The following is a 12,715-nucleotide window of genomic DNA, read 5'->3' on the forward strand; positions in this document are numbered from 1 at the left end:
TCAACTTACAAGACTCGAATCATGTTTAATTCAGTTCAAGCTCGTCTGAACTCAATTAGAATATTAATCAAATCAAAATTCAAATATAATTTTTTAAGTTCGATATTAATTCAAATAAATTTGAAAAATGATGTATTCGGCTCGTTTCGACTCGAATCATTTGTAGCCTACTAATACTATTTATTAAGGAATAGATTCTAGAGTAACCTCGAGTTGGCAAAATATTGATAGCCTAAAATAAACCTATCTATATCTATCTTTTTCCAAAAATATTTATATTTTTTATTAATAAGTTTATATTTGTACAAATGTAGAGTTAATTCAATTTATTGATTTTAATCAATTGTTTATTTCACTTTTCTTCTTTTACTCTAACTAAATAAATAAAACAAAATTTTAACTTTGCACCCGTGTTGAGCTTGCTTCCATAGCTATAGTTATTTATTAAGTTGAGGGATTAAATTACCAATTTTTGTTAACAAACTGTATATCTTTAATTTTATACAAAATTAGATGTTGTTGCATGCAGTTTTGGCGAGCATATAAGAAATAATTTTTGTATAAAATGAAGAGAAATTATTAAAATTGTGTGAAATTAAAAAAAATTGGGATACGTTGAGAAAGAAAAAATAAATTAAAATTGAGAATTTATTAAAAATATGAAAATTTATGAGTAAAAAAACACGGAGAAGGTGAGAAAAAAAATAAATTATAATTATAAATTTCTTAAAAATATGAAAGTTTGTGAGGGAAAAAAAGGTAGAGAATGTGAGAGAAAAATATGGAGTAGTAGATTAAGAGAAAAACAATGTAATTATGTAATTATCAAAAAATAAAATTATTTTTTGACCAATTTTGTTTTTAATATGGAAGAAATGAATTAAAGGGTAAATTTGGGTTTAATTATTTATTTATTATAAAAAAAATTATAAAGATAATATTTTTTTTAAATAAGATAACATATTTGTATCGAGTCATGGACATTTTTTTAAAAAATTAAAGTGTCAAGTTGTGGACAACATCTACGACTCGACACTATTTTTCTTTTTTTAAATTAAAGTACCAAGTCGTGGACGCTTAAAATATTTAATATTTTAAAAATTAAAACATGCATATATGAATAATTGTAAAATATGTGTATATATCGCTAGCTAGTGCAGTTGGTCATGCATAAGTGGATCAACATTCCACCATTAATGCCCATTTGCCATTTTTGCAACTTTAGGACTCTTTCTTGGACTCGGTTTGTGGTGTTTTGCATTATGGCCCAATAAAATTTTTATTTAAATCAAGTTTAATCGAACTAAATTAATTATATAGTAATTGTATTATATTTGTTACGTAATTGATTATTTTTCTTAACTATACATTAATTATATAATAATTATATTACACTTGTCATACAATTGGTTTAAATCTAACTAAACCCGTTATGAATTAAAATTTCCCTAAGAAGAATCCAATATTATGTGTCCTTGGAGGAAATCATGAGGTGGAAATAATGCCAATATGGCTCGTATAAATTATGGAGGGATATAATGACATTGAAATTCAATCACTATATTATTTTGCTTCTTTCGTTGTAATCTCCATTGCTGAAAAGTGATCAAGTTCAAGAAAAAGAGAGAAGATGAAGTTTCATGTGTTCAAATTTTGATAAAAAAAAAAAACGTAAGAGAAGAGAGCAAATGAGCGAAAAATTATCTCTTCTTCTGCCTGTGGTGAAAACTCTTGTCAAGTTATAATTTTACTAACTTTTCGAGAATTTTTTAAGTATTGTATATCACATTTGTCTCGTATCATTCAATAATATTTCGATACGCCGCAACCGATATTATCGATGATACCGCGAGTTTGAACCATGAACGAGATATAATGTGTTGAAGTAGGCGTTGTTGGATTGAGGGAGGAGTGTGGAGGATGGACATGCTACTAGTGGGTCTTGCACATGTTTGTTTGTTAGTATTGGTGATTGCCTCTTTGATTTTAAGAAGTTTATAATTCAAAGCCCCTCCTCTAACCTCACTCATTTTCTCCAAATAAACTAACATCCGAATTCTGGGTTGAACGTCTTGTATTTGAATAGTGATGGGCATTTTAATTATTGAAAGACAAAAAAAAAAGCCCTTCATTAAGGGTAAAAAGGTCATTTCTCCAACATCCACGTGTGAGGTCGCGGGTCGGCTCGGCCCACCCCGCGCTATTGACCGGAAATGGAGGGTGATTGAGTACCGCACAATTAAAGCAAAAGAGGCTTGGATCATGACACGTGAGTCGATCTACAATGTCAATACGGAGCCTATAAATACCTCATACCTGACCAAATAGAGGTAACTGGACATTTATTATGTTGATCTTATATTATGAGATCACTACATTAGCTCGCAGATTGCATACTTTCACCTCGGTCATTACCTAACTTTGGCGTCGGAAGGTCTTCATCGGGGACGAACCTGAGTAGCCTAACTTTTTTGTTTTATCTTCAGGCCCTAATTCATAGATTTAGGAAGGTGACGTGACCAAATCAAGCTCGTTGATCGAGGTCGAACATTCGAGCCTGATCAAATAGAAAATTATTAATAAAACTAATTAATAAAAAAAGTTTGGTATTTGTAGAAGAAATATAAGTATAGCTAATTCAATTCACACGATCACCTGTACGTTGTTTGTCTGCTGTTTTGGAGCATTAGTATACATACGGTCATATCTGCATCACTGAAAAATACTCTTCATATACACTATGCACTTCACAGGGACAGGTACAGCTACTCATTACGCGACAAAAATGGGTGGCAGCGGTTATGGTACGTAGCTCTGACGCTGAATTTATATATTTGAAAATCAATTTGCAAACACGTTGGGAATACTTACCATGCATAAATAATAGTAGACCAAAAGTCTATAGCTTAGTTGGCCAAGTTGAGGCCCCATAATCTTAGAGGTCATGTGTTTGAATTCCGCTATGTGTGTAAAATGTTGTCTGCTGCATGGAAGGAATTGTTGTCGAAAGAAATGATTGTGTAATACTAATATATTTATTTCAATTAATAATAGTTCATCGTTTCTATTTCAAAATAAAATAATAGTAGACCAAAAGCCTTTCTCTAAGAAAAGAAACAAGATCATAACAAGTGAAATAATATTGCTGCTTAGGATTAAAGGCTTAAAATTGCTGCCAACAACTTCACAACCATATTATTCATTAAATACTAGTGTGTGTGGCATGTGCAATTAATTTAAAATACTAAGATATAATTATTATATTCTCAAAATTATAAATTTTAGTTAAAGATAGAAGTTGTGAGTAGTTATTTAGAGAAAAATGGGGAAGAAAAAACATAGAAGTCGAGAGAGAAAAAAAATGGAGGTTGAGAAAAAAAAGCTGCTGAAATAATTAAAGAAAAATAGCAAAACAAAAACAGAAAAGATACCAATTAGGTGCTCTCCCTTAATATGAAGGTATGAATGAGAACCCTTCTGCTTTGAGTCGGGTCGGGTCGGGTCATCTTTTTTCATATACGTAGAACCTGCAACATGTGAAGAACCTAGGTTTAGGAAGTAATAATTTATGAAGGAATTACAAGTCATAATTATTGGTTTACTACCTAGGACAACATTTTCGTCCGGTACGTTTCTAATTTTCGAGATTTCAAGACAAAGGTTATTAGTTAGGGTAGCAGTTTAGTTCTATAACTTAGAATTTGATCAAGAATCTAGAAAGTAATAATAATTAATCGCCCAATTCGACGAGTCGCAATTTCGAACGTACCTTATTTAAACTAACTAAGCTCTCCCTGAAAATTATAGCTCGGAACGACTTCTCAAGCCCATGAAATTGGAATGTGTTGATTTGATTTGCATGGATTGCATAAGCTGCTAATTGCCCCCCAGATTCAAGCAGTATCCATTCATCTTGCCAAGAACGACATCTAGGAACCAAACCAAAACTCGTGGGGTATGCAGCAGAAATTACGAATTCTTTGGTCCATGATTCACTGACACCATACTCCTTCAACACCCAAATCTCAATACAATCAACTGACTCAACACCATATCGAGCTATGGCAAGACACTGTTTTAAGCTCACAAGAGCCTCGTACTTGCGATCATCGTCGTAATACATTTGGGGATACGAAATCCATTTGAAAACCTCACTACTCATATCAAAACAAAGGATGTTATAACCAACGTTGTTATGATTAGAGTTCTGTTCATACCGATCATGTGCAGTTACTTTCCAATGCTGTGCACCATTGAAGAAGAGATTGACTTCAGGTCTGTGATCCAATTCCGGCAACTTGGTGTCGATTATCCTCCAAGAATCGATGCTTGAATCGTACAGAGTTGTCAAAATGTAACTGTCCTCCTCGTAGGAAGGGTCCAAATCGAGGTGAGTCACATGTTCTTGCACCAAAACTAAGGTCACAAATTTATAGGAATTAGTATCAGCATCGAAACCAAATCCATACTCTAGAAAAATCGTAACTTTATAACCCTCCGGAACGGTGATGGGGTTGGGAGGAGGAAGCACTTTGAATTCTCGCAATGTGGGGTTGCACCAAACAAAGTTGCCACCTACCACTAAAACAACAAGCCCGTTGCAGGGGCCGTAAACGCTCACAAATTCAGGGGTGTATGTGTTGCCTAAAGGGAAGAAAACGTCTGGCCGTACCGGTGATAATTCCGGACAATGCAGGTCATGGAACGACAAGGCATGAGTGCCTAGGTATAATAGATCGTCGGCGGTCTTGCCTGGAAATAGCAAAGAGTTAATTAGCATTACGCTGCAGGTTTCAGACATTTCCTTACTACGCATATGCATGGTGGCAAAATCAGGGCTTCTGATTAGAGCGCACCAAGATTTCGAAACACACCTGAATCGCATCAGTGACTTGACGGGAAGATGGACCAAAACTTCTATCACCATATCCTCTAATAATCTCAGCACTGATCTATTCTCCATTTAATTAATTTTCCAGCTACCCACGTATCCAATTACAGTTCTTGATTGTCAACTAGGTACGCACACCGCCCGCTTGCGTTAATGTGCATGTGTGTATATATATTTTGAGAATGGGAATGCATCTGAGTTTGTGGGGATTGATTGTAGCTAGCTACTTGTCCGAAGAGTACGCAGCAGATTGAATTGGTGGTTAAGGTAAAATAGTTGAGTTTGTTGAGCACACGTCCCATGTTTTACCAATTGATATCTCCAAAAGCTCTTATCATCATATATAATTAGTCTTGATGTTATGGAATGGTTAATATAGATTTGGCCAACTATTATGTATTTAATCATAATAATTGAAGTAATAAAATGAGCAATAACGAATAATTATCCTAACATTTTTACTCGTTAAGAAATATATTTTGTATATTTAATTGTAATATAAAAAACACATGATGACATGTGATGTAATGATTCTGGGGTTTTGGTGGCTAACTTGCACCTAGACCCAAAATATTTATATTGTATTATAGGGCAAATAACAAAAAATTCCTTTATATTTTAAAAACTCAGCTAAACGATTTCTTGTATTTTAAAAATAGACAAAAAAATAAAAATTTATATTTTATCAAACATAGCTCACTTGCCCCTTTCTGTTAAATTCACCTAACGATGTTAATTTTTTTATCAGATGACAATTATACCCTTACTTATTATATATTATTTCTTATTTTAATAACCGTCGGACATGAAATCCATGATTGGTAGTTCTCTTCCAATCTTTTAACAGCAAAAGGTCCACTCCGTCTCTTGCTAATTTCCCTTTTCTCATTCAAATATTCTTCTTTTTTATTTTTTCCGGATCATAAAAAGTCGCATAACTAACTTAAAGGCGACGCTGGAAAACGTGTTGGCGTTGATTGAATACTTTAATCAGGACTATGACGTGGCGATCCATCTTATCCAAACCCGTCTGTCTCGTGGTGACTTCAACCCATGCGGGAGACGTGTGCGTTTCCCGTTCGGCCACGTGGACAGGAGAGGGAAGGTAAGTGCATGCTTCCTAATTCTGTAGAGAGCGGTTGAGAGGCGGCTTTTCTAAAGTGACAGCCAAACAAATGATAATAAAGCCAGAAATCCCCACCCCCTGAAAGTGAAAGGCGGTCGCCGACATCCCACGCCTCCATGCACTTCACGGTTCATAGCACCCACTCAATCCAAAATTGCCAACTCAGCTCTCGATAATGGAGTATATAGTATTTTATTTTTAATTAGGCCTCACGAAATTATATTTTCTTTTTTCTGTTTTTGTATGTTTATCCCATATTAAAATCATAGTAAATGATTACTATCTACTACAGTTAGACAAGATCGATGCTAAAATTAAAGTTTTGACCACGATTAATCAATATTCGTTATGATTTTACCTGTAATCAAAATGCTTGCCACTGTTTTTAGATATAGCAAATGTTTTAGCCTTACATGTAGAAATAACAACTAATAGTCGTGGTTATAGTATCTGTCGGGATTTTTTACTTTTAACTATAATAATTAATCATAATAAAAAATTATATTTCGTCTAATGGGAAAACGAAAGATGAGTACGGCCAAAATTTATGTAAAATTAAAAAAAATTATAATAATAATAATAAAAAGAGAGACGGAGAGAAAACTAATTTGATACTATCTTTTTAAATAAGAATAATTTTATTAATGTATTAAAAAAAACACATCAACATGCCTATGGGATTTATTAATAGCACAGAATTTATAATATTTAAGTAAAAAATTTGGTAGGAATATTGATTTTGACTCAATTGCCAAACATGGCCTAAGTTCATTGTAGAGATATCACAATGACAGTACTTTTGTTAATCTTTTTTTAAAGAAGATTACATCATTCAAAACTTGAATATTATGAACACTTAATCATTTTATTATTATAATATACGAAAGACAGAAATTTGATTACGTGTTTAAGTAATTAATCATTCTTTTTTCTCGATTAGATTCATTTTATTATTACACTATTCAATACGTTCAAACTCATATTGAAATATTAATTCAATATATTGATATTTCTGAATCAACTAATATATTTAAAGTAAATAAAAAAACTAAATATTACTATTAAAAATAGACTATACTGACATACGTGCGAGTCGAGCCCACAGCATTTTAGTTGTGAAATCTCGATTTTATCGCTCAAACTTATTTGAGAAAAAAGTCATAATTTATTATTATTGTTATTTGAGTAATATATAATTACATCAATGTCTCAATAAATTGAGCAATACGTTGATTCAATCAATGCATCAGATAATTTTCTTTTTCTTTTTGAAGTAAAAGCAATAAACTATTATTCTTTTTGAATAAGTCGATTACTATCATCAATATCAAATATCGATACGTACTATTAAAGTAGAACAACTCAACTATTGAAGTAGAACAACTCATACTATTAAAGTACAATGACATCCCACACATTGGTGGGATTTGATCCCCCAATCTTAAAATCATGGGACCTCAACTTCGCCCATAATGCATTATATAACTAAAAATAATGAAATAAAAATGCATAAATTCATATAAAAGTAAGACAAATACACACGCGTCTGCGTCTAGTAGGATTCAAATCCATAACCTTAATTGAATTTATTTATAGGACCTCAATTTTAAATACTAAACAAAAATACCATTGGTGTGATTATAGTGTTTGGACGTATAATTAATTTCATAACTGATTATAAAACTATAGATGCAATGAGCTTTTTGAACTATATATACATTAATAAAATTTGAAATATAAAATTTTAAGTAAATTATGCTTGTTTTTACATTTCGCCATAGAATTTTTTTTCTTTTTTTATATCAACTTATCATTTCAATTTTGTAAAATATGCACTTTACCATATATTGCTGCCTTTTTGTTGATTTTTTTTTCTCCAAAAAACATCACATGCCGTGTATATCTGAACAATATCACATTACATAATTCTTAAACATTACATGTGCACTGCATGTGATGTTTTTCCAATAAAAAAACTTGGTTGAGAAATGATTATAAACGACGAAGTGCAAAAGTTTTTAAAGATGAGATGATAAATCGACATAAAAAAAATAGATATCAAAATATAACAATAACTATAATTCGAATGACAAAATATAATTAACGCTAAAAATTTATATTAAACATAAAAATTTTACCAATAATCAATGAGTAATGATTATAGTATTGTTGTTGGTGAGGCATATGATTCCAAGGATAACTTTTGCCGACCTCTCTTACATGAGTTTATACCGTCGAGGTGCCCACCTCCAACATAATTTATCTATATTATTAAAAAAAAAAATTATTTTCACACATATACAGTAATTACTTATATTACGATATCAAAATTTTAAAATCGAAAATATTATGTATTTTTTACTATCCCTACTTAAATTCTTCTTTTAATCTATAAATCTATATTATTTGTGTATACTAATATGAAATTTTCACTCACAAACTGCAGTTTGAAAAACGATGATACCAATTTTTTTCATATTGATAATATCGCTAAATTAATTTTTTTTAAATATGATGTGTTTGTTTACATACTTTTTTTAAATTATAATATATTATTAAATTATTTTATTACATGTACGTAGGAATGGCATGCCATAACAGCTAGTCTATGAAATGGTAATATATTTTTCTTATGTGTATATAATAAATATTTTTTTCATATTTTTAAATATATTATAGTAAATATAAAATATATAAATTAACCCATTATATTTAAAAAATAATAATATTTTATTATTGTTATTATTATTATAATAAGAAATAATTTAGTACATATAATTTTAGTGATAATTAGAAAATATTATCATGTAATTTTTGTTGCTAATATTCTCTTTTCTTTTTGTGATTTTCTCCTATTTGTTCAAAAATTTCCAACTCACTACTAATTTTCGTACAATAAACTTAAAAAAAGACATATTGAATTGTTGCTTATTAAGATATTAATATTAAACGATCTTTTTATAACAGTTTGAGTTTTTAAATAAAGTAGCCGTTTAACACTAAATCAATAAAAAATTATGCTGAAAAATTGAAGTTGGAAAAATTAAATCACATGTAAAATAAAAGTCCAAAAGGTAATAAAAAGCTAATTATTATTTACTAAACAGATGCCGTAAATCCAATGAGATTCCTATTTATTTATATATTCTTTTTTAGCATTACATCGATTTCAACTAATATGTCAATCTGCTAATAACGTTAACAGCTAATTATAATAATTTTTTATTCAATCAATACATTAATACTATAAATTAATTAAAATAATTTACATAAATTATGATAAAAATGAGATAAATTATTATATCTGGTTTTCACTCTAAAGAATAATTATTGTGGTAATTTATCATTATAGTTTACTACCCCTCAAAATTACAAGAGGGAGTTTGAGAGAGAGAATCAAAGTTTGTCAAAACATTGTATATTTAATTTTAGTGAAATCTACAAATGATGTTTTAGTTTGATCATTAAATTGAGGTTTTATAGATAAGTTTAAGGTGATGAATTTGAGTCGTATGTAATTGTTGGTTTTATATTAAAAAAAAATACAGTGTTTGAGATTGTTGACAATAGAAGCTGAAAATAATTGAATTTTTTTAGGACGAAGTAGTATATATGAAATTTAATTTAAATAATTAAAAAGTATAAATTGTTAAGTATAAATACTAATCTTTAATTTATTTGTAATAAAAATAATAATTGTTAATAATAAATCATAGAAAAATTTTCATAATTTGGAAGAAGTCAAAATGAAGTTGGCTTCCTGGGGAGGAACAGTTAAAAAAGCTACAGTTCCACCAATTAAAAGAAAAAACGTGCTTCTATTGCGCCTCTAATTTAACATCTAACACAAACTTCCAAAACCCCCCTCTCTCTCTCTCTCTCTCTCTCTCTCTCCTCTATAAAATCCCCTGCAATCCCTCGCCAAATCCCCCCAAAAGCTCTTTCTCGAATAAAACCCCCCAAATCATAGAAGAAAAAGACGGAATTAATCCCTAACCCACTGTACCAAATCTTCTCTATGAAATATGTACGGAATTGATGCCAACAGCAATCGGTGGACGCCGCCGGCGGTGGATTCGGCCGCCGCAGTATGGAGTCGGCAAGAGGACAAGATTTTTGAGAAGGCTCTGGTGGAATTCCCGGAAGGAATCGACCACCGGTGGCGGAGAATAGCTGAATTTCTTCCAGGTAAATCGCCGGACGAAGTCAGACTGCATTACGAGACTCTCTTGCATGACATCGCGGAGATCGACTCGGGCCGCGTTGAGCTGCCGAGTTATTCGGATGAGTCGGCGCCGCTTGGGTGGGACCAGCATGCCAGGCCGAGGACGCCGGGTCAAATCTCATTCGGCGGTGGGAACCGCAGTCGGCACTCCGAAGTTGAACGGAAAAAGGGTACGCCATGGACAGAAGATGAACACAGGTTAATCCGATTGGTTTTGATTATTATTGAGTTCAATTTGCTGCTTTTGTGGAATCCTTTTCTTGTTATTGATTTTGAAAGTTCAATTTTGGTCGAAAGCAGAAGGTTCTTGTTCTTGGGATGTAGTATATTGCTGAAATTTTATATTAGGGTTGTGGTTGTGGAAGATGTTTTTCTTTTATGATTTTAATGTTTTTTATCATTTTATTTTTGAATTTAGAGGGTGAGTTCATTGATATTAAGCTACTTTGTTTGCGAGTCTGTTGGTTGGTTGAAGGAACAGGAAATGGGTAATGAAAATGGGAACTCCAAGAAACAGGGGACATCGTTTGCTTATTCTCATAAGGTTAAGTTTGGAATGATGGATATATAGGTAGAGATTTTAGTTTCACGATAAAAATTATTTAATATTTTTGGGTAGGTTATATTACGAAAGATTTCAACTATGGTGGCATTTGAAATTATATTTTTGGATCAGATCCTTCCATGCAAATGTAGCATAAGAGTTTTCTGATGAAAAAGACTGTATATGTGGTGTTTGAGCAATAATGGGAAAACTGCAAGTTTTTGACAGGATACTAAGGGATGATGGAATTAGTAATATAAATGAAGAAGATTTTTTGTGAGTTAGATACCTGACAGGCATTTTGGCAGTAGATGTATGAGGAGATGCCATTGTATTCTCACATACGAGCTAAATTAATGATACGAATATTTCAACTCCTATATAGCTAAGAAGCTAACGAATCAAAGAGAAATGTGAAACAACCGGCATGCTTGTGAAGGTTAAGTGTTTTTCTTCATGCTTTTCGTGCATGACATAGTGATAGTTCTTTGGCCTTTTTTGTTTTTGTTCATTTAAGTTGCTATTTCGTCGTGCATAGGTAATTTGATATATGGTGCACTAAAAATTAGTGGTATGTCATCTATATCAATACATTTTTTTTGCAGGTTGTTCTTGATTGGACTTGATAGGTATGGTAAAGGTGACTGGAGAAGTATTTCAAGGAATGTAGTAGTTACAAGGACCCCAACACAAGTTGCTAGCCATGCTCAGAAGTATTTCCTTCGTCATAATTCAGGAAAGAAGGAGAGAAAAAGATCTAGCATTCACGACATCACCACAGCCATGGACAGCATGCCGGTGCCTGCTCCCACCAATCTTCCCAACCAGGGAGGATCGCAAAATTGTAGTTTTGCAATGCCTAGATGAACAACCATATAGCAACACTTGTGTGTATATAATAGTGCCTCCTGAATACTAACAGGTGAATTTGTAAACTTGTATTTGTTCTTTCTCCTAGTGGTGATTAGAGAATTAGTTGGTAGGTTTGAGACCTCAGAGTCACTTCTATTCCTCACATTTTAGTTGTAAATAAGAGATCAATTATATATCTAGTTGAAGTTTGATAGGAAATTTATTTTTGTTCTTTCCTGTGCTTCTTGCCATCTTATTTTGCAGGTGAATTACATTGCTGCCTCTTGAAATTAAGTTCAAATATGCAAATACTTCCTGACCCTACAAAATTATGTGTACTTTGTTTTAAAATTTGAAGTTATAAAGATTTACTAAAGTTTGTTATGGAATGATCTTCTGAATTAACTTAAGTACTCACTGATTTATGACAAGTGACAAGTGAAATAAAGAATACACAAAGAAAACAAAAAATTAAGAGATGGGAAATATAAAATTTTGAATTAGAAAAGTGGGATGAGGGATAAGTGAGGTCAAAATTAGACAAATAAAAAGGTTAGTGGAAATTTAAAAAAAAAATTAGTATTATCTTTTAAAATAAAAGTAATTTTGTCAAGACATAATTAAGGCTTTATTTATAGTGTAAATTAGTAATAAGAATGGTATATGCAATTGTACTTAGTAAATAATTAGTGAAACATACACTGGCCTCACAAATATAATGATGTTATTATTGAAGTGTCACTAGACATGTATCATTAATTATTTTTAATGACACATTTATGTATGAAATTATTATCACTAATTCTTGCTTCTCGCAACTTTTATAAAATAATTTTCAATTTTTAAATTACGAAGCTCGAAAAAAATCTTATCATTTAGTTCATATAATTAAAGAAATTTCTCCCTTACCTTCTCATTTAATATACAAAGTCTATGGTTTGGTATTTATAATTAGAGGTTATGTGATCTAATGCCATGACTATATAGGTATTAAATAATAGTTGTTGATTTATTATAATAATAGTTATTAATTAGATAAAGATATTTAATATTAATTAAAGATATGTATTAAGGGTT

At 31.3% G+C, this 12,715-nt stretch overlaps 2 protein-coding genes across 2 annotated transcripts; one reads left to right on the plus strand and one right to left on the minus strand.

The window, feature by feature from the left end:
- Positions 1–3,730: 3,730 nt before the first annotated feature.
- LOC105166642 (F-box/kelch-repeat protein At3g06240-like) lies at positions 3,731–4,971 on the minus strand. The gene has a single exon (XM_088882402.1). It carries the CDS (start codon positions 4,961–4,963, stop codon positions 3,731–3,733), a length of 1,233 nt encoding a protein of 410 aa, XP_088738528.1. The 5' UTR covers positions 4,964–4,971.
- A 4,930-nt stretch (positions 4,972–9,901) lies between these two features.
- On the plus strand, positions 9,902–11,857 carry LOC105166546 (transcription factor SRM1). Its single transcript, XM_011085934.3, has 2 exons — positions 9,902–10,440; positions 11,392–11,857. The coding sequence occupies exons 1-2, from the start codon at positions 10,043–10,045 to the stop codon at positions 11,651–11,653; spliced, it is 660 nt and encodes a 219-aa protein (XP_011084236.1). The 5' UTR covers positions 9,902–10,042; the 3' UTR covers positions 11,654–11,857.
- Positions 11,858–12,715: the final 858 nt, after the last annotated feature.

This window comes from Sesamum indicum, linkage group LG7 (assembly GCF_026168435.1).
Source record: "Sesamum indicum cultivar Baizhima isolate 11 linkage group LG7, ASM2616843v1, whole genome shotgun sequence".
Lineage (NCBI taxonomy): Eukaryota > Viridiplantae > Streptophyta > Magnoliopsida > Lamiales > Pedaliaceae > Sesamum > Sesamum indicum.